The sequence below is a fragment of the Mandrillus leucophaeus genome, unplaced genomic scaffold, assembly GCF_000951045.1.
Source record: "Mandrillus leucophaeus isolate KB7577 unplaced genomic scaffold, Mleu.le_1.0 Scaffold760, whole genome shotgun sequence".
Classification (NCBI taxonomy): Eukaryota; Metazoa; Chordata; class Mammalia; order Primates; family Cercopithecidae; genus Mandrillus; species Mandrillus leucophaeus.
The window spans coordinates 476,594-497,211 of NW_012108253.1; the positions used below are offsets into that span (position 1 = coordinate 476,594).

The 20,618-nt window shown below is 43.0% G+C and overlaps 1 protein-coding gene, 1 long non-coding RNA gene and 7 other non-coding genes across 9 annotated transcripts in view; 8 read left to right on the forward strand and 1 right to left on the reverse strand.

Moving 5' to 3' along the window:
- Positions 1-37, forward strand: part of LOC105529315 — a 7,035-nt gene extending 6,998 nt beyond the window's left edge. Inside the window, exon 3 of the long non-coding RNA XR_001004491.1 lies at positions 1-37. This exon is cut by the window's left edge and continues 273 nt beyond it. This is a non-coding gene — a long non-coding RNA (uncharacterized LOC105529315).
- A 1,968-nt stretch (positions 38-2,005) lies between these two features.
- TRNAR-UCG lies at positions 2,006-2,078 on the reverse strand. Its single transcript has one exon. It is a non-coding gene; the product is annotated as a tRNA-Arg (tRNA).
- Positions 2,079-2,727: 649 nt separating this feature from the next.
- The window catches only part of LOC105529365, a 51,666-nt gene continuing 33,775 nt past the window's right edge, over positions 2,728-20,618 (forward strand). Inside the window, 6 exon segments of the mRNA XM_011966492.1 lie at positions 2,728-2,805; positions 2,807-2,947; positions 2,949-3,222; positions 9,591-9,769; positions 10,239-10,330; positions 10,988-11,040. Coding sequence (XP_011821882.1) covers positions 2,728-2,805; positions 2,807-2,947; positions 2,949-3,222; positions 9,591-9,769; positions 10,239-10,330; positions 10,988-11,040 — 817 coding nt within the window.
- TRNAW-CCA lies at positions 5,433-5,504 on the forward strand. Its single transcript has one exon. It is a non-coding gene; the product is annotated as a tRNA-Trp (tRNA).
- TRNAM-CAU lies at positions 9,831-9,902 on the forward strand. The gene has a single exon. It is a non-coding gene; the product is annotated as a tRNA-Met (tRNA).
- Positions 10,347-10,428, forward strand: TRNAS-UGA. Its single transcript has one exon. It is a non-coding gene; the product is annotated as a tRNA-Ser (tRNA).
- Positions 11,209-11,280, forward strand: TRNAQ-UUG. The gene has a single exon. It is a non-coding gene; the product is annotated as a tRNA-Gln (tRNA).
- TRNAQ-UUG lies at positions 11,763-11,834 on the forward strand. Its single transcript has one exon. It is a non-coding gene; the product is annotated as a tRNA-Gln (tRNA).
- Positions 17,799-17,880, forward strand: TRNAS-GCU. Its single transcript has one exon. It is a non-coding gene; the product is annotated as a tRNA-Ser (tRNA).

Genomic DNA, 20,618 nt, shown 5'->3' on the forward strand with positions numbered 1-20,618 from the left:
TAAAAACTTTCAAACATATAAAGAATGTGAAAGAATAGGCAATTATCTGTATACTCATCACCCACATTCAATAATTAACATTTTGCCATCTTAGTCTCATCTACCTATTTCTGCTGAATCATATGAAATTCACTTGCAGACATTATGATATATCACAACAAAATCCATAAACATGTGTCGCCTAAACATACATCTTTTATTTAACTACAATATCATTAACAAAACTTAAAAAAATCAAGCAATTATTTAAAAATATCTCATATCTGATTGGGTGCAGTGGCTCACGCCTGTAACATTTGGGAATGCTGAGGCGGGAGGATTTCTTGACCCCAGGGTTTGGGAGCACCGGTAACAAAACAAGCTCTTCTCTTGTGCCTCTGTACAAAACAGATTTTAAAACATCAGCCTGGCCTGGTGGCGCGCTCCTGTAATCCCAGCTACTCCGGAATTTTAGGCGGGAGAATGGCTTGAGCTCAGGAGGTTACAGTGATCGCGCCACTGCATTCCAGCCTGGGCGACCGAAAGAAACTCTAAATAAGTGAATAAAAACATCTAAGCATTTATTTGAATTTATCTAATATATTTTTAGAGTCAGTTTTTACGTTTCCTTACGTTCTTTCACATTAGAACAGTCTCCCAGCTGTTTATTATTTCCTCATGACATCTTTTAATCTCTTCCTTCCTGTCTTCCTGCCTTCCTGCCTTCCTGCCTGCCTCCCTTTCTTCCCCCGGCCTGGGCAACACAGGGAGATCGGTCTCTACAAAAAATAGAAAAATAATTAATCAGGCCGGGTGGTGTGTGCCTGTGGTCTCAGCTACTAGGGAGGCTGAGGTGAGGATCACTTGAGCACCGGAGATCGAGGCTGCAGTGAGCTGTGATTTCACCACTGCACTCCAGCCTGGGCGACAGAGCGAGACCCTGTCTCAAAACAAAACAAAACAAAGTAAGAAAAAAGGTCTAATTGTCTCATAGAATGTCCTACATTCTGGATTTGTCTCATTGTTTCCTTATGGCATCTTTTAATTTATTTTTGCTCCTTTTAAATTAGAAGATAAATCTAAATGATTGCTCTTGTGATTAATTTGAGTGATTAGATTTAGGTTAAACATTTTTGCCCAGACGCTGTTCTTTACACTGTACTAGCTTCACATCAGGAGGCACCTGTTGGGATATCCTGCTGATGGTGGAGACCGAGTGGTGCCCCCCAGGGTTCTATATTTCTCCCTTCGCAATTGACAAGTAATGTTGGGGTGGCCCTTAACACCATGAGCATATCTTATTTCCCAACTACCTTTTCCTAATGGTTTTAAGGTCGTTAAGCTCATTCGTTGCTTTGGTCTATTATTTTTCTAAGGTTTGCAAATGGTGATTCTTCTAATTCTACCAGTCTTCTGTATTTGTTAGAAGACACTTTTGTCAAACGTGTGGACCTCTTTTCTGCCTTCCTTCGTACCCCAGTCTTTCCAAGAGGTTCCCATGGCAGCTTCACATTACCCCTGTCGTAACAGCCTTGAAACTCACGTAGGTTGGCGCTAAATTGTAATTGGGTCTGACGTGTTTGTGCTTTATGGTCTAGAGTGCATTCTACAGCCTGTAAGGTCTATAAATGGTTCTCATACTCGAGCGTGCAACCGAACCACTGGGTTAAACCCCAGAATCCTAGGGCCCACACACGGCGATTCTAAGTAGGTCAAGTGTAGTGCGGACTAGTGAGGGAGGTCGACCTCGAAAGCTGTTATTTTTAAGAAGCTCCCAGGTGATGTTACTGGTTCAGGGACTGGACCAAATTTTGAGTAGCGCTGGCCCAGAAGATGGACTGTATGGCGTTATGGTGGAGAGAGAGAGGATAAACAGACATGGGGCGGCTAAGTACAGGGCAAAGGCAAAGGGATTGTAGGAAGGGATCTACAATTGCGATAATTTAGTGAAGTAAGTGGAAAGAGTACATTTCTGATTACCAGCTTTGAGGACGGAAAATAACACCAAAGCAGTCAGGCCCCCAAATAACCACGGAGGGATTCGAACCCTCAATCTTCTGATCCGAAGTCAGACGCCTTATCCATTAGGCCACGTGGTCTCGGGCTAGGAAGCGCATCAATTTTTTGACAGAAAATAATCTCCTCCCCATGAGCTGTAAATGTACTTAGTGAAATCACTGTTGTAAACCAAGGAATTTCCAACCCCTGAAAAAAACATCCTGGTTGGGGAGAGACGAAGTTTAATGGTTAAAAAACAAACAAACAAACAAACAACAACAAAAAAACAAGTACCGCAATTGGCCGGACGCGGTAGCTCACGCGTGTAATCCCAGCACTTTGTGAGGCCGAGACAGGCGAATCACCAGGTCGGGAGTTCGAGACCAGCCTGGCCAACACTGTGAAACCCCGTCTCTTCTAAAAATACAAAAATTAGCAGGACGTGGTGGCGGGCGCCTGTAATCCCAGCTACTGGGGAGGCTGAGCCAGGAGAATGGATTGAAAACCCAGGAGGCGGAGGCGGAGGCGGAGGCGGAGGTTGCAGTGATCCGAGATCGTGCCCACTCCAGACTCCAGCCGGGGCGACAGTGCGCGACTCTGTCTAAAAAAAAAAAAAAAAAAAAATTACTGCAATTGTGTTCGCAGCCGCCGCTGTGCTGCCGTAGCTCTCTAACGCCAGCTCAGCGCGGCCTCTCGCTCAACGAGCTCCAGCCAAAGGAGAAGGGGAGTAAGTAAGGAGGTCTCTATACCATGGCTCGTACAAAGCCGACTGCCCGCAAATCCACCGGCAGATCCACCGGTGGTAAAGCACCCAGGAAGCAACTGGCCTACAAAAGCCGCTCGCAAGAGTGCGCCCACTACTGGAGGGGTGAAGAAACCTCATCGCTACAGGCCTGGTACAGTGGCACTCCGTGAAGTTATGATTTGCAAACTTCCCTTCCAGCGTCTGGTGCGAGAAATTGCTCAGGACTTTTAAAACAGATCTGCGCTTCCAGAGAGCAGCTATAGGTGCTTTGCAGGAGGCAAGTGAGGCCTATCTGGTTGGCCTTTTTGAAGACACCAACCTGTGTGCTATCCATGCCAAACGTGTAACAATTATGCCAAAAGACATCCAGCTAGCACGCCGCATACGTGGAGAACGTGCTTACGAATCCACCACGATGGGAAACATTTCATTAGAAAAAATTCTCTTCTTCCTGTTATTGGTAGTTCTGAACGTTATTTTTTTTCCCATGGGGTCAAAAGGTACCTAAGTGTATGATTCGAGTGGAAAAATAGGGGACAGAAATCAGATATTTGCAGTTTTTCCATTTTCATTTGGGTGTGAATTTTTAATATAAATGCGGAAACGTGCAGCATTAATGCAAGTTAAGATGTTTCAGTGAACAAGTTTCAGCGGTTCAACTTTATAATAATTATAAATAAACCTGTTAGATTTTTCTGGACAATGCCAGCATTTGGAATGCTTGAGTTGAGAGCTGGAGAGGCGAAGGCAGAACCAGACTGCTTTCCACATGCAGGGAACCACCACTGCCTTACGATGCTTCCAGGTAAAGACTGCGGGTTAAACACAAGAATTTACTTCTGCATGCTCCGCAAATCTCACTCAAACAACACTAAAATATACATCCAAATAGGGAGAGGAGATAACAGAAACAAAAGTTTGTCATCTGGAAAGCTAATTGAGGAGTCGGTGATTTTGAGAGCCTTGAGAAAGCTAAATCCTAAACCAGGAGTGGGAAAAGCAAAGAGACAGTAGATTTTCACCACGGAGTCCCCATTTATATCCCTTTTCCCTATGCCAGGCTCGGAAATTGTCAGTACAGCTTCGTCTGGAAACTACCTGTGTGAACTGAATTTAGCCTTCCTCCAAACCCCCAAGTTCATATGTTGAAGCCCTAATCTCTAGTACTTCATAATGTGACAGTATTTCATCTGCGAAATGGGGAAATAGAATGAAATAATGTTTATCAATAAGTAAATAAATAAATAAAGGGAAAAAGAATGTGACAGTATTTGGAGATAGGGTCTTTAAAGGGGGTAATTAAGGTAATTTGAGATCATGAAAGTAGGGCCCTAATCATAAGGGCAGGTGTCCTTATAGGAAGAGATTAAAACACGGACACACAAAGAAAAAATCATTTAAAGGCAGAGGGAGAAGATAGTCACCTGCAAGCCAACAAAAAAGGCCTCAGGGGAGAAAAAAAAATCAAACAGGTAAGTTCTTTGATCTCGGACTGCTAGTGTCCAGAAATGTGAGAAAGTGATTTCTGTTGTCTAAGCCACCCAGTCTGTAGTATTTGTTACAGGAGCACAGTTAACTAATACACTGCCCTTCCTCCATCTTAGAAGGCTGGACGTTTCTTTTCTTTTTTTCTTTTCTTCTTCTTATTTTTTTTTTTTTTTTTTTTTGAGACGGAGTTTCGCACGTATTGCCCAGGCTGGAGTGCAGTGAGTGGCACGATCTCGGCTCACCGCAACCCCTGCCTCCTGGGTTCAAGCGATTCTCCTGCCTCAGCCTCCCGAGTAGCTGGGATTACAGGCATGCGCCACCACGCCCGGCTAATTTTGTATTTTTAGTAGAGAGGGGGGGGTTCTCCATATCGGTCAGGCTGGTCTTGAACTCCCGACCTCAGGTGATCCGCCCGCCTCGGCCTCCCAGAGCCAACGCGCCTGGCCTTATTTTCTTGAAAGAGCAAAATATCGGGTTTCTAGGCTGGAACAGTCATTCTCAAACTTTTTCCTACATCCCAAACTCCTGGAAGGCTAGTTAAAACAGACTGGTGGGACCCACGCCCAGTTTCTGATTCAGTAGGCGTGAGGTTCCGCTTTTCCTAGCTTCCCTGCTGCTTCCGACCCTGAGGCGCTTTTTGAGAATAGCTAGGCTGGAGGAAGTTAATCCACGAGGCTAGAGGAAAACGGTGAGTTCAGTAAATGTTAGCGGCTTGTTTTGGGTTATTTTTGTGAACTGAATGGCTCGTGTACACAATAGAGACCAGAGGGCCCGTGGATTTGGACTGAGAAGTGAGCCTTTAGGCAAGAGATATTATTCATGTTAGGATTTTGAATCCCAGTAGGTTGAGGATGGGGCGGGTGTGCGCATAGGTTTGAGTGAAGTAAGTGCTAGCTAGGCCAGGTCCTGCGGGGCAGTGCAAGCCTGGAATTCTCTTCCTGAAGAGGGAGTCGTCTAGCGCATTTACAGAAAGTGGTACTACAAACTTCATAACCGTTCTTATTACTCTTTCACCGCAAATCTAAACTTGAACTTGAGAAACAACTGTTTTTCATATATGGAGCATTTATTTGGGTTTGGGGTTAATGTTTAATCCGGACACTCCCTTATTTTTCTCAACAAAGCCTTAGCGAAACTGTGAAAAGAGATCAAATCAAATAATGAAATTGGGAGGAAGATAAGATTAGATTCTTACTTGAAAACGAAAAGCCCATGTTCCAGTGACCTCGTGGCGCAACGGTAGCGCGTCTGACTCCAGATCAGAAGGTTGCGTGTTCAAATCACGTCGGGGTCAGGGGTGGTTGTGTTTTGGAAGGGGGCAAAATGATCTGAACTGAGATACACTTAGTCAACTCGAGATAAAGAACTCAAGACATTGACAGAAAGGACACGTTTTGTTTTCTGCATTCACAGATGAGTGAGATCTGTCTCTTTCGCCCTTGGCTTGCTGTTATGACTCTAAAATGAATTCACCTGGTGGACAGTCTATCTTTGGCCACCTCTTCAAAGGGAGATTAAACGCTCTCTTCTGGCATTAGATAACTTTTCCTACACGTAACCCCCTAAAAGTTGGCGCTTTTTCCATGCTCATGCCCTGCCCTCTTTGCTTCCTGACTCTTCCTTTGCTTATCTGCCTGCAACACTTCATGCCTTCTCAGTTTCATCCCCACTCGACCTGGAGTCAGGAACTTGCAGCCATCCTGGACATTACCTCTTCTTCGCTTGGAGTCCCAAGTTGTGCTGAGTTTTATCTCCTCATATTTCATATCCCATTTATTCACTTCTCTCAATTATTACAGTGGCCTATTTGCTTCCATTTATTATCTCTTGCCAAGGATATTGACATAAACCTTTTTTTTTTTTTTTTTTTTTTGTCGCCCAGGCTTGGGGTGCAGTGGCGGGATCTTGGCGCCCTGCAACCTCTGCCTCTCAGGTTCAAGCAATCCTCCTGCCTCAGCTTCCCGACTAGCTGGGACTACAGGCATGCACCACCATGCCCAGCTAATTTTTGTATTTTTAGTAGAGATAGGGTTTCACTATGTTGGCCAGGCTGGTCTCGAATTCCTGACCTCGTGATCCACCCGTCTCGGCCTCCCAAAGTGCTGGGATTACAGGCATGAGCCACTGCGCCCTGTCCACTTGTCTTTTTTTTTTTTTTTTTTAAGGAAACAAGCATTTTCTATTTTACTGTATTCCTAAAAGGTGTATAATTAGAGTTCTGTTAAAGTTCTATACTATTATTGCACAGTAATTATTTTATTGCTCCAGATTTCACTGTTAGTAATTGTATTGGTTTGCTAGGGCTGCCATAACAAGTACCATATACTGGGAGGCTTAAATGACAGAAATTTATTTGCTCACACTGATGCCACCTTGGCAGAATTATAAGTAATGACAGAAATCTAACATGACTGACTCCATCTTGCTTCTACACCTCATAAGCTAAATTGTTTGGTTTGTTTGTTTTGTTTTTTTGCTTATTTTAGGGCAGAGGCCAAGAGAACTACAAGAGGAATTCAGTTTACAGATACACTTTGAGGCAAGGAAAACTGGCCTCCACCTTCTTTTGTGGAGACTGAAGCTGCATTCACAAGAATAGGTAAGAATTATGGTAGGGTCCTGAACTTTGCTCAAGCATAGGCATAGACAAATAACCTGCCATTGCTTAGCTTGTTTTTCTGTAAGTTTTTTACTGCCCCAGGGTCACTAACTGGGGGTTGCAAGATTTATAACTTCCCCGCCAAGAGCTGTGGCTTATGCCTACAATCCCTGCACTTTGGGAGGCCGAGGTGGGTGGATCACCCAAGGTCAGGAGTTCGAGACCAATCTGGCCAACATGATGAAACCCCGTCTCTACTAAAAATACAAAAAATTAACCGGGCGTGGTGGCGCCTGTAATCCCAGCTATTTGGGAGGCCTGAGGCAGGAGAATCATTTGAACCCAGGAGGCGGAGGTTGCAGTGCGCTGACACCACGCCACTGCACTCCAGCCTGGGCAACAAGAGTGAAACTGCATCTCAAAAAATAAAAACAAAATGAAAACCTGGCATTTGAGACGTTTCTGAGATTTAGCTTTTCAGCAGATCAAGAGATGCCACTTGATCCTGAGACCCCTGTACCCAGTACAGATTTTAATCCATACAATATTCCAATAAAGAAGAGTAGAGCATGAAATGAACTCAACTTAAATTTGTGCAGAAGTGACTGAGTATTTTTTTTTTCTTTTTTCTTGAGATGAAATCTTGCTCTTATTGCCCAGGCTGGAGTGCAATGGTGCAATCTCGGCTCATTGCAACTTCCACCTCCCAGGTTCAAGGGATTCTCCTGCCTCAGCCTCCTAAGTAGCTGGGATTACAGGCACCTGCCACCACGCCCGGCTAATTTTTGTATTTTTAGTACAGACAGGTTTTCACCATGTTGGCTAGGCTGGTCTCGAACTCCTGACCTCAGGTAATCCGCCCGCCTTGGCCTCCCAACGTGCTGGGATTACAGTCATGAGCCACTGCGCCCAGCCTGTGACTGAGCATTTTAAAGACAAAATGAAGGAACAGAAAAGGGGGTGAGCAGTGCTCAGTGGAGTGAAAAATTACAAAAATCAGAAAGAGGAGATTAGTTCATATGAAACCCATCTACGTTTGCTAACTGGTGCTGACAGAAGTTAAGCTCCTACCTTCCCACAGAAGTGGGTGACGGGCTTTATCTTCAGGTGTTGTTTGGAAAAACAGTACATTCTTTTGGCAGTCTTGATTTTTCTCCAGCAGGCACTTTAAAGGGGACTACGGTCATCCTAGGGATGTGGTCTTGAGCTGTTAGAAATCATGTTAGTGTCTTTAGTCTTTAAAGGTCAAGGTTGAGGCTTAGGTGAGAAGAACGTACGGAAGAGCCTGACTAGAGTTTGATCAAGGAGAGTATCGTTTTCGTTTGACATAGCAGACATAGAGTGGCAGGCCAGGTCTCCCTAATGGCTGAACACACAGGCCTCCATGACAACAGTGTCAGCACTGACTGAGTGGTTAAGTTAAATATTAAAAGAAAAAAAAAAAAAGCCAGTGCCCTTATACAAAGGCTATGTGTCTTTAAACGCATGCACATTTACATGTAGACATATAGCTTCGTATGTCTTTAAATGCATGCCAAGAGTATGTCTTTAAATGCATGCACACTTACATGTAGACATATAGCTTAGAAGGTATATAAGCTCTGGAAAACTTTGTGATTTTGGGTTGGCCTGGCCATAATTTCCCAGCCTTTTCCGTGTACCCCATTACAAAAATAAACTCCCAGCCAGGCACCGTGGCTCACATCTGCAATTCCTGCACTTTGCCGGTCACATCGCCTGAGGTCAGGAGTTCGAGACCAGCCTGGCCAACATGGTGAAATCCCATTTCTACTAAAAATATAAAAATTACCCGGGCATGGTGGCATGGACCTGTAATCCTAGCTACTTGGGAGGCTGAGACAGGAGAATCACTTGAACCTGGGAGGTGGAGGTTGCAGTGAGCCGAGATGGTGCCACTGCACTCTAACCCAGGCGACAGAGCAAGACTCAGTCTCAAAAAAAAAAAAAAAAAAAAGGCCATAACTGAGGCTTCTACTCAACAGCCAAGTGGATGAGCTTGATTTCCTTCCCGAAACTCAAACTTTCTCTCTCCCCTCCCCTCCCCTCCCCTTTCTCCTTTGTCACCCAGGCTGGAGTGCATTTGATGGGCCATCTCCGCTCACTGCAACCTCCTCCTTCCGGGTTCCAGCGATTCTCGTGCTTCAGCCTCCCGAGTAGCTGGGATTACAGGCACGCGCCACCCACCACGCCCGGCTAATTTTTGTATTTTAAATAGAGACAGGGTGTCACCGTGTTGGGCAGGCTGGTCTCGAACTCCTGACCTCAAGCTATCCACCCGCCTCGGCCTCCCAAAATGCTGGGATTACAGGCTTGAGTGTCTTTTTCACTTCGAAAGTCTCCAAGGGTCACGTATCAGCAGACTTTCTGTTTACTTCTGTGTTCAAAGGTTTACTCAGAATATTTAGATATAATATTTGATTGGATTTTTAAAACATTATAGACAGAGAACATACGTTGTCACTTTTTAAAGGACGATATGATAGATAAAAAAGAAAACAAACGCATGCAATTACTTTTAGCACCGGTAGTTGAGTGGTAGAATTCTCACCTGCCGAGAGGGAGATTCAGTTTCGGTTCCCCCTCGATGCAACTGTAGTTTTTTTTTTTTTCCACTGAACATTTTCGATGAAAATCGCAAGTAAAAAATGTCTGAAAGTAATAACGACTCCCTCTGGTATCCAGGAATGGCTGAAATTTGCCCAAGCATTTATAATTTCACCTTTATAAATTATGCCAATTAACCTGCACTTATTTTTCCAGTAACTCGAAACATGCTTCCGTCGGAACTCCGGAGAACTTCAACCTTAGCTGATTCGAATTTATCGAGGAAGAATTCTAAACTGCTGGTGTTTAGAAGTGGCGTGCAGCCCCATATGGATGGCCAGTGTGCACTTCTCATTCTCCAGGATAATTTGGCAAAGGACAAGAAGTCATTTAAAGTTAGGAAGATGCCAGAAATTGTAGCCTTTAATATATCCATGACAGGAGTGCTGTTGTGACAGCAGAGTGGCGCAGCGGAAGCGTGCTGGGCCCATAACCCAGAGGTCGATGGATCGAAACCATCCTCTGCTATGTGGCGTTGTATATTTTACTTGAAGACTAGGACACTGCAAAATAGGAGTTTTAAATGAGGCATGCTAAACGTTAGCGGACCTGACCCGTGTATAAGAATCCACAAGGTATTCTGGTGGAAATGCAAATTTGCAGTCTTCAATGTCTGTAATCCTACTAATTAGGTGTGGAGAGCCTTTCAGCCAGCCTCTTAGATTTGGAGACCATTTAGGGGTTGGCGTGTGGCCCCCTCTTAAAGTCTTTCGTACTTCCTCCATCAGACAAGTCTTGCAATTTGCAATATCTCTTTTAGCCAATATGTAAATCTTTAAAATTTTGATTCTGTTTTTTAACCAGGAAGAGAAACTTTCCAGAGTTGTTATCTTGTCCAACGAATTAAAAGATGTCTGTGAAAAGAAACATATATTCCTCATGGGAATATATCCAGGGTGCTGAAGGAGGCACGTAGTCGTGGCCGAGTGGTTAAGGCGATGGACTTGAAATCCATTGGGGTCTCCCCGCGCAGGTTCGAATCCTGCCGACTACGGTGTGGTTTTTTTTTTTTCTTTCAGGTAGAGGAAATGCGGTACACTACCTGTGCAATCACACAGAATAACATGGAGTAGTATTTTTTATTTTTCTGTTATCTTTCTCCATAAAAGTGGAAGCAGATAGTTTTAGTTCTTTTGTATAACAAGACTTAGAGAAAGATTTTCAAAGTGTTACGTGGGCAAGCACTTGAAAACACAAGTAATTTCTGACACTGCTATAAAAATGATGGAAAAACGCTCAAGTTGTTTTGCCTTTAAGTCTTCTTGAAATGCTGTCTCCCTATCTGAAATTCAGCTCACGTCTGACTTCCAAAACCGTGCTTGCCTTTAACTTATGGAATCAATATCTCAAACAGATCCTTTCTGGTTCGCCTCCTATCATCCTACTTTCAGAGGCCAGAATTGCAGAGGAAACACCAGATAGAGAATCTCCAAAACTGTTGCATAGATGTTTTAAGAGATGTCTGAGTGTTGATATTTTCTTTTATAAACTTAAGTAGATTAAACGTATCGTGACCTAAAAGTTCAGCAAATGCACGGTTCTGATTAATCAAGGAACGCTCCTATTCATAATCTCCGTGGGCAGATCCGAACAAGTTTTGGGAAAGGTGAGTTCTGTTCTTGCTTTCCTCCTGCCGGAGCAGTTTTGTTGCTTTCTCGGAATCTGGGACTATGCACCTATTTTGAGAGGCCAAAGTAAACAGCACTCTCAATGGATCAATTCCACGTACTACATTCATGCTATCAAAAATATGCTAGGATGGTACTGTGGCGTTGGCCCCATGGTGTAATGGTTAGCACTCTGGACTTTGAATCCAGCGATCCGAGTTCAAATCTCGGTGGGACCTCTAACACTTTTAGTGCTCTTTCCTTCTCTCAAATTAACATTGTACACAGAACAGCGTGCACCTGATCACTTAAGCTCATTAACATCCCATCCCAGTAGGCAGCACGATGCTTCCCTGCAGAACAGCATCCTCTAATTTTTCACCTGTAATTTCACATCTGTCCTCTCTTGCCTCTCCTCTCTTGTTGGACGCAAGTTCCTCAGATTTAGATTATCATATGCAAGTTTAAGGATACGTGTTACACCTACCAGACCTCAGTTCTTTCTTTTTTTGAACAATACTCAAACAGCTTCAAGTTTTATCACTTTCTAAGATGGACTTGGTCCAGGTATGTTTGTAGTGCATGTGAGTCTCTTGGAGCCTCTACTATATGGGATACAGATAGTATTAATTTAATAAATATTAATAGAATACTGTATAGAATACATGACATGCTCTGTAATCAATATTTATAGATATTCATGAAATTGATAATGGAAGGTGGCCCCATGGTGTAATGGTTAGCACTCTGGACTTTGAATCCAGCGATCCGAGTTCAAATCTCGGTGGGACCTCTCCTAATTTTAGTGACCCATCCTTCGTTCTTCTCTTAAATCGCCAACACACTCTGGTCTGTGGATTTACCTTCTCATTCGCAGTTTCTTCTCCCAATTAGCAAGTGTCATGTAACTCCCGATTGTCATTTCTAGCTTCTGACTAGTATCATGTTCTTGTACATTCTTGGTCTTTTCTCTTAGCATCCACTCTTCCCTGACTTCCCAAAGGCAGCCAGGGTGTTATTTGCGTGCTCAGGGTGCTTAATGGTTTATGTGTCAGAGGCCCCTCCTGCGAATCTTTTCTTCTTTGGAGGTCCCTCAAAATGCAAGGATTTACATAAGAATTGTAGCAGCAAGCGCCTCATGTAAGGGTCCCATAGTATATGGGTTAGCACTTGGGATTCTGAATCCAGGAATTTGAGTCCAAATCTCTTTGGGATTTTAGCAACATCTTGGTCAATTTTCCTCTGTGGTTCTCTTAAATCATTAACCCACCTTCGAGGTATACCCACTTGGCTGCAAGTGCTGCCAATCAACATGGCACCCTGTCCTGGAGAAAACTGTCTCTGTCTACTGACCTCTGAAATTTTAGCCCTATTCCTATTTTACTTGATGTCTCTTTTTGCCTTTTTGCCCAGTTTCTCAGATTCTGGTAAGTTAGAATCTTGGCCCCAGTGATTAAGAGTTCATGTTTTACAGCCCCCAGTCTCAGTTTCTTCCTTTTCTAGAGCTTGTTTAAAGCATTCCATCTGCTTCTAATTACTAACACTGTCCTTAAAATGTTTGCACTGCACAGCGCTACAGTTGTACACATCTTAGAGCCTCTGCTATCTCTACTCAGCTGGGGCTCCACCCAAACTCCTTAAACTAATGCATTGCCCACATTATTTGAAAGGTTAACTGTTATGTTAAAAGTACATATCAGTCTTTCAGTAGGGATTCAATTTCAATGTCCTAGTGACTTAATGGCTAGCACCTAGGCTTCAAATTTCAGTGGACCTGTCTCAGTTTTAGTGACCTTGCTCTTGAGTTTACCCAAATGGAGAAGTACGCTTGGGCATGTATAGATAGTCTCACATACTTGCACTTGTTTTCTGGAGCAACATCCAGCTTCTTGCTCTTTCCTCTGGCTACTGAAAGTTGTCCTCTGCCCATCACCCTCATGTATCCCTAGAAGCTCTTCTTTTGAAAGCTTTGCTTTGCTTTGCTGGAGCCTGAAGTCAGTTAGATCACTGTAAGTTAATCATCTGCTGGGATGAGTAAAGGTTCATGTATCAGAGGACCCACCTATGACTTTTGTCTTCTTCAGAGCTCACTCCGAATGCTCTGCATGCTATCTTTGGACTTGGGCATGAAAATGTGTAAACCACAAATTAAGTCATCTGAAAGCCTGCATTTTTCTCCCCATGCGAAGCTATTAGTGTTCCTTACATTGAATCTATGCCCATTTTAAAGATTAACTGACCAGATGCAATAGTATACAAGTCTTCACTAGAACCTTTGTTATACAAAGGTACCGTGGTATAATGGTTAACACTCTGGACTCCAAATACAGCAACCCAACTGTCAATGGGACTCTAAATTCCTTCTGTTGACTCTCTCTACTGTTCAAAACGTATCCTCCAGGGCTCTCAATGACAGCAAAAGTAGAGCTCCGTGAACTCCTCTGGCCTCTAAAAATTGTTCCAGAAAAAAGCCCTGTAGACTTCCTTCTGCCTGTTTAGCCCTATTTCATGGTGCTATCTTAGTGACTCTTTATTAGCTTCCTATTGCTTACCAGAAATTTGGTGGTTTAAGACAATATGAATTTATTTGTTGTTATTTGTTTATTTATTTATTTTTGAGACAGAGTCTCGCTCTGTCGCGCAGGCTGGAGTGCAATGGCACAGTCTCATCTCACTGCAACCTCTGCCTCCCGGGTTCAAGCCATTCTCCTGCCTCAGCCTCCTGGGTAGCTGGGATTACAGGCGCCTGCCACAACACCTGGCTAATTTTTTGTATTTTTAGTAGGGACGGGGTTTCACTATGTTGACCAGGCTGGTCTTGAACTCCTGACCTCGTGATCCGACCACCTCGGCCTCCCAAGGTGCTGAGATTACAGGCGTGAGCCACTGCGTCTGGCCTATTTTATTTATTTTTAAAAATAGGATCTCACACTATCACTCAGGCTGGACTGTAGTGACACAATCATAGCTCATTGCAGCCTCAAACTCCTGGGTTCAAATAATCGCCCCCCTTCAGCCTCCCAAGTAGCTAGGACTATAGGTGCACACCACCATCCCTGGCAAAGACAACATCAATTAAATTTTTTTTGCCGTTTTGGATATCAGAAGTCTACAATAAAAGTATTAGCAGGGCTGTGTATCTTCTGGAGACATCATGAGATAATTCATTTTCCTGGCTTTTTCAGCTTCTAGTAGTCCCTTCCTTGCATCACTTATTGCTTCTAAACTCACATTTTCTTCTCCTGACTCTGAAGCTCCTGCCTTCCTTTTATAAGGACCCTCTTGATTACATTGGACCCACTTAGATAATACAAGATAATCTCCCCATCTCAAAATCTTCAGTGAAAATCCATTTGCAAAATTCCTTTGACTACTTAAGGTAACATAAGGTAACATATTCACAGGTTCTGGTGATTGGTTGTGGACCTATTTTTGGGGTCATTATTTAGCCTACCATACCCTCTATAAATAAATAGGAGGCATTTGTTAATGCTTTTTAGATTTAATCTATTGGTCATGGCTTTTTTCAAAAAGATAATGTATAGATTTACACCAAGCTTATACACAAGTCTTTCAATAGGAGAATCTTACGGAAAGGGTCTATGATGTCATGATTAGCATCTGAACTCAGATTTGGCAAATTTATGACTATGATGTCTGGTATTTTTCTCAACTATACTCCCATCCAGCCATAGGATCCACTGCTCTCTGGTTGATCAGGCCTGCCTAAATATATTAGTTATCTGTTGTATAAGAAATTGCCCCCAAATTGGCAGCTTAAAACAACAGACACATATCTCACATATCATGAAAGTGATATCCTATCACATTTCCTATATTTTGTAGGTTAGGAGCAGGTCACTAGATCCAGCCAACATTCAAAGGGAGGAGATTACACAGGAAGTGTGGCCAACACACTGTTAAACACTCTAGAGACCTTAGGGCAGAATAAGCCCCAATTGGAACTGGTCTAATGCTATGACTGATACTTTGCAGACACCTTCTTTTGCTTGGTCACTAAGTGCTGTATTGGGAGCAATTCCTGGTACCTTTCAATTGGGAAAATTATCTCTTGCCCTCACCATTTTTTTTTTCTTTTTTTTTTTTTTGAGACTGAGTCTCTGGCGTGGAGTGCACTGGCATGATCTCCCCCAGGCTGGAGTGCACTGGCATAATCTTGGCTCACTGCAAGCTTCGCCTCCCAAGTTCACGCCATTCTCCTGCCTCAGCCTCCCGAGTAGCTGGGACTACAGGTGTCCGCCACCACGCCCGGCTAATTTTTTGTATTTTTAGTAGAGACGGAGTTTCACCGAGTTAGCCAGGATGGTCTCAATCTCCTGACCTTGTGATCCGCCTGCCTCGGCCTCCGAAAGTGTTGGGATTACAGGCGTGAGCCACTGCACCTGGCTGCCTTCATCTTTTTAAAACTAGTTTTCCTCTGTGTATCTTCCTTTATAATCAAGCCAGTGTTGAAGAACTCGACTGCTACTCTCTTTTAATATCATGCCTGAACAAGTGAATTAGAATCTATACGGATAATGCCCTTACATGAATACTTCTCAAAAGTTCCCTATGAATTCAAATGTGGAGCATAGAGAACCACTGAGCTAATTTTCCCCGTGACCACCCTATTTAACTTGCCACCACTCCTATGCATATACCATCCTCTGATATACTGTGTATTTTGTTTTTTTGTTTTTTTTTTTGGTGAGACAAGGTCTCACTTTGTCACCCATGCTAGAGTGCAGTGGTGCAATGTTGGCTCACTGAACCTCAACCTCCTGGGTTCAAGCGATCCTCCCTCCTCAGCCTCCTGAGTAACTGGGACTACAGATGTGTGCCACCATGCCCAGCTAATTTTGGTATTTTTTGTAGAGATGGGGTTTCCCCATGGTGCCCAGGCTGGTCTCGAACTCTTGAGTTTGAAGAATCTGCCTGCCTTGGCTTCCCAAAGTGCTATGATTATAGGCATGAAATACTGTTCTCTGCCTATATTTAGCTTTATAAATTGTTTATTGCTTATTTCTACATAATTAGGTTTCACCAGGACAGGGAATTTTGTGTGTGGCATATACATTTGTTCTTAGAACAATGCCTGGAACATACACAATGCTCAGTAAATATTCATCAAAAGATTGAATGAATCAAAGAACCAATGAACCCTTCAGGTCCAGGTTTGTTTATCACGCTTTATAATTCCTAATCCAAACACAGTCAAGACCAAGCAGTATTTTTTCTTTCCAGGACACTTCAGAATTTGTTGCTAACTGAAGCTTTAAAAAAATGAAAATTCGTACATTTCTTTCCTGCTATGTTTTGATGATGATTTGATGCCTAATATGTCTGATATTTTTAAGGTAATTTCTTGATACCTCCTTAGGGTATACAGTTTGAATCCTGATCATATCCTTAATTGCTTTGCTTTGCTTTGCTTTTGAGACAGGGTCTTATTTTGTTACTCTGTTACCCAAGCTGGAGTGCAGTAGTATGATTACGGCTTGATGCAGGCTCGCCTTCCCAGGCTCAGCTGATTCTCTCACCACAGCCTTGCAAGTAGCTGGGACTACAGGCACCAGCCACCACACCCTGTTAATTTTCTGTATATTTTGTGGAGTCGGAGTCTGGTCATCTTGCCTAAGCAATCTTCCAGCCTTGGCCTCCCAAAGTGCTGGGATTACAGGTGTGAGCCACTGTGCCCGGCCTTATTTTTTAAATGCTACATCACTTCAAAACACACACATACACAATATTATTGTTTTTGTAATTTTATTGGGTATAGGTGAGAAAACAGCCCCTGGTATCCAGGAACTGGTCTGACCCTATTCAGTAGGCCTGCATATTGTCAGGAACTGGCCAGGCCATGGGGTTCTTCTGTTGTGCCTAATCTCACAGAACATTAGCATCAGACTGACTTTTCTGATTGTGATGAAATGAGTCAGAAACAACCAAAGAAAGGTTGGGCACGGTGGCTTATGCCTGTAATCCCAGCACTTTGGGTAAACCAAGGTGGGTGGATGGCTTGAGCCTAAGAGTTTGAGGCCAGCCTGGGCAACACAGTGACATAGTGAGAGCGTGTCTCTATAAAAATAAATTTATTTTTTTAAACTTAGAATTTAAATGAAATACAAAAAGATAATAAAAATGACAACATTCAGGATCATTTTCACCACATTTCTTTGTACAGAATAAGCAAAAACAAAACAAAAATCCCTCAGATGGCTTGGATTCTTCAAGATACAGTCCAAAATCTAGGATCTGACACTCAGAACCAATCACAATTTGACTGTAACCCATCACTTCAACACTTTACCAGTCACCCACTTGGGCTTCTAGGAGAGACAATGGTTATTTCTCAAATGCATTAGTGCCATCATATGGCAGGTATCCCTCTGGGAATCCTACCGAGGAGTGTCCAGGAATGCAACAATAGACATACCTGGTTTAATGATGGTGTTCATATACATGACGTAAGAAAAAAGACAAAATCCAATTTGATTTAAAAAACAGGAGCAGTCACTAATTCATTTTTCCTTTTAAATTTCTCTTATTTTTCCCTTAGAAAGTGTACTTTGTCATCTTTATTAGGGTCTATTCCTCCCTCCCAGTCTCCTCTTTAGTTTTTCTTCCTTTACGAGAGTAAGAGGGCCATTTATCCATTGTTTCCGTCACTGAAAACATTTAACAAAAGAATAGGAATTGCCAAATGAAAGTGCTGAGAAAAGAAACATCACATATATCGCGAGTCAGTAGGGTCTGTGACGAGGTGGCCGAGTGGTTAAGGCGATGGACTGCTAATCCATTGTGCTCTGCACGCGTGGGTTCGAATCCCATCCTCGTCGCTCTGGTTTCCGTTCCCGTTAGGCTTTTTAAGGTTTCCTCTTGAGTGAGATGGTATCGAGTATATCTTCCTGTTTGCTCACTGAGAATGAGGTGTGTTTAGCTCCCTTAAGAGAGGTATGCTTCAGTACGTAGTAGAACACTAACCTGTGCTGGCACTAACAACCTTCTGTCGATAACGAATACTGATCCTATTTTATAAAGGACGGAAAAATTACAGTATTTTCAGCTACGCTCCCTCCGCGCAGGCAGAGGTGTATCCACCGCTGCTCCAGATTCGCAAGACTCTGTTGTAGTTGAAAACTGATTTCCGACCCTCTGATTTGTTGCTTAATCCCCTAAGTAGCGCCTGGCCTTTCTCCTTATCTAGCTGTGATCCGGTGATTGTTAATTATACATAACTGGGGATATTTCTCAAAATGCTTGTGTCTCCTCCCCTCCCCCAGACCCAGTTAAATCGAAATCTTTAGGGAGTAGAGTCTAGTGGTCGTTTTGCAAGTGCCTTGGGTCTCCCGGGTTAAGAACCATCACTGACCTCACTTGCTTCTTAGTTTTGGTTTCACTGTTTTGGCAGTTTTCATCATAAATGTGTAATCATAAGGAATTGGGCCTGGTGCAGTGGCTCATGCCTGTAATCCTTGCACTTTGGAAGGTCGAGACTGGAGGATCACTTGAGTCGAGGAGTTCGAGACTAACCTGAGTAATATATCAAGGGCCCCCACAACCCCACCCTCCCCGTATTAAAAAAACAAAAACAAACAAACAAAAAACACAAAAAACAAAAAACAACAACAAAAAGAGAGAGAGAGAGAGAGAAAGAAAGAAAGAAAAAGGAATTGGTTACATATGCCATGTCATTCCTAAATAATGAAGCCCATAGGACCATTAAAATTTATGTTACATAAAAATCACACCCAAAAAAGACTGCTAAACTTGCTAAATAAATATTTAAAACTGCCATTTAGCCTGTATCTAAACATCCCATATCTAAACAAAAAACACAAAAATTGGTTATGCTTATGCCATGCAAAACTTTTCAACTTAAAAAAAAATTCTTTTTTTTTTTTTATTCATGTGGTTTATCAGAGGCTCTGTTGTCTTCCACGTTTAACACATCTCCCCTTAATCTGGTTTAGTGGTGGACAAAGGGGAGGTGTTACATAAAAGTTAGCTGCTTCTATGTCTGTGATGTTTAATGTTTCAGAATTCAAGACTGTTGACAAATTCCTGACAAAGATCACCACAGACACACCTGTAGAAAAGCAAAATTAGATTTGTTGGTTTGTTGCAATGAGGGAGAGAATAGGCTGGGTGTGGTGGCTCACACCTATAATCCCAGCGCTTTGGGAGGCGGAGGCGGGCAGACACATGAGGTCAGGGTTTGAGCCTGCATGGTGAAACTCCTTCTCTACTAAAAATACAAAAATTAGCTGGGTTTTGGTGGCACATGCCTGTAATTCCAGCTACTTGGGAGGCTGAGGCATGAGAATTGCTTGAATCTAGGAGGTGGGTGAGCCTAGATCATTTGAATCCAGGAAGTTGTGGTGAGCCTATATTGCGTCACTGCACTCTGGCCTGGGCGACGGAGTGAGATTCTGTCTCAAAAACAGACAAACAAACAAACAAACAAACAAACAGAGAGGATAAAGCAGGATCTCGCTATAACTGGTAAAGAAGCAGTAGTCATATTTAGCAGAAAGGAGGAGATGTTTGGTTACTTTTGTTATTTGACGATGTCCTTGTTTCTTATTTTTCTCACCACAATTATGAATTGTCTTGTTTTTATCTCAAGGCATAATGGCCACAAAGTGTCCTTGCCTGTTGGTGTTTTTTGAGATTGGTTATACCCAATATGAGTTGACCAGAGCTTTGCTGTGAGAGCCAGGCCAGCTCCTAGCAACTCCAAGTCCTAGCTGTTAATGTCAGACCAGTTCTGGCTATTGGGGCTGTTTTTCTCTTCCTCAAGATATAGGTTAATTTGTAAGTTTGGTAAATTCTTCATTTCTTTCCATATCTAAGCCCTTTGCCTAACAACTCTGCAATTCCTCCCAAAGAGATGTGATATGTTTCCATATCACTTTGACTTTGGCCTTGGGCATGAGAACGACTTTGGTCAATGTGATGTTAGCAGGGATGAGTCAATTAGGGCCTTTAAATATGCCTGCAGAGTTGGGTGTCCATATGCACCTCTGCCATCTTCATGAGAGAAATTTTCCCTTGGGTAGCTGCTGTCTTTTCACACTTTGCCCCAGAAAGAATGTGCTTTGAACTAACTAGAGTTCCTACTGTGAAGCGCAGAGGAGGTAAGCTGAAGTGTACTTACATCTTAAGGTACAGCCATTCATACACTCTGGCCTAGAGTTGTTGACCTTCAGTTGACACACACAGATGCTTATTGTTATATGTTTTTAAGCATTTGTGTGTGTGTGTGTTTTAATGGAGCAATAGCTGACTGAAACATAGTCTTTGCTCCTTGCAAGTCATAATAAAAATCTTTATGGTTTTGGCTGAGCATGCTGGCTCACATCTGTAACCCAGTACTTTGGGAATTGAGGCAGGAGGATTGCTTGAGTCCAGGAGTTCAAGATAAGCCTGAGCAACATAGCGAGACCCTGTCTCTACAAAAAATAAATTAGCTGGATGTGACGGCACGCACCTGTAGTTCTGGTTACTTGGGAGGCTGATGCAGGAGGATTGGTGGTTGAGGCTGCAGGGAGCCATGATTGCACCGCTGCATTCC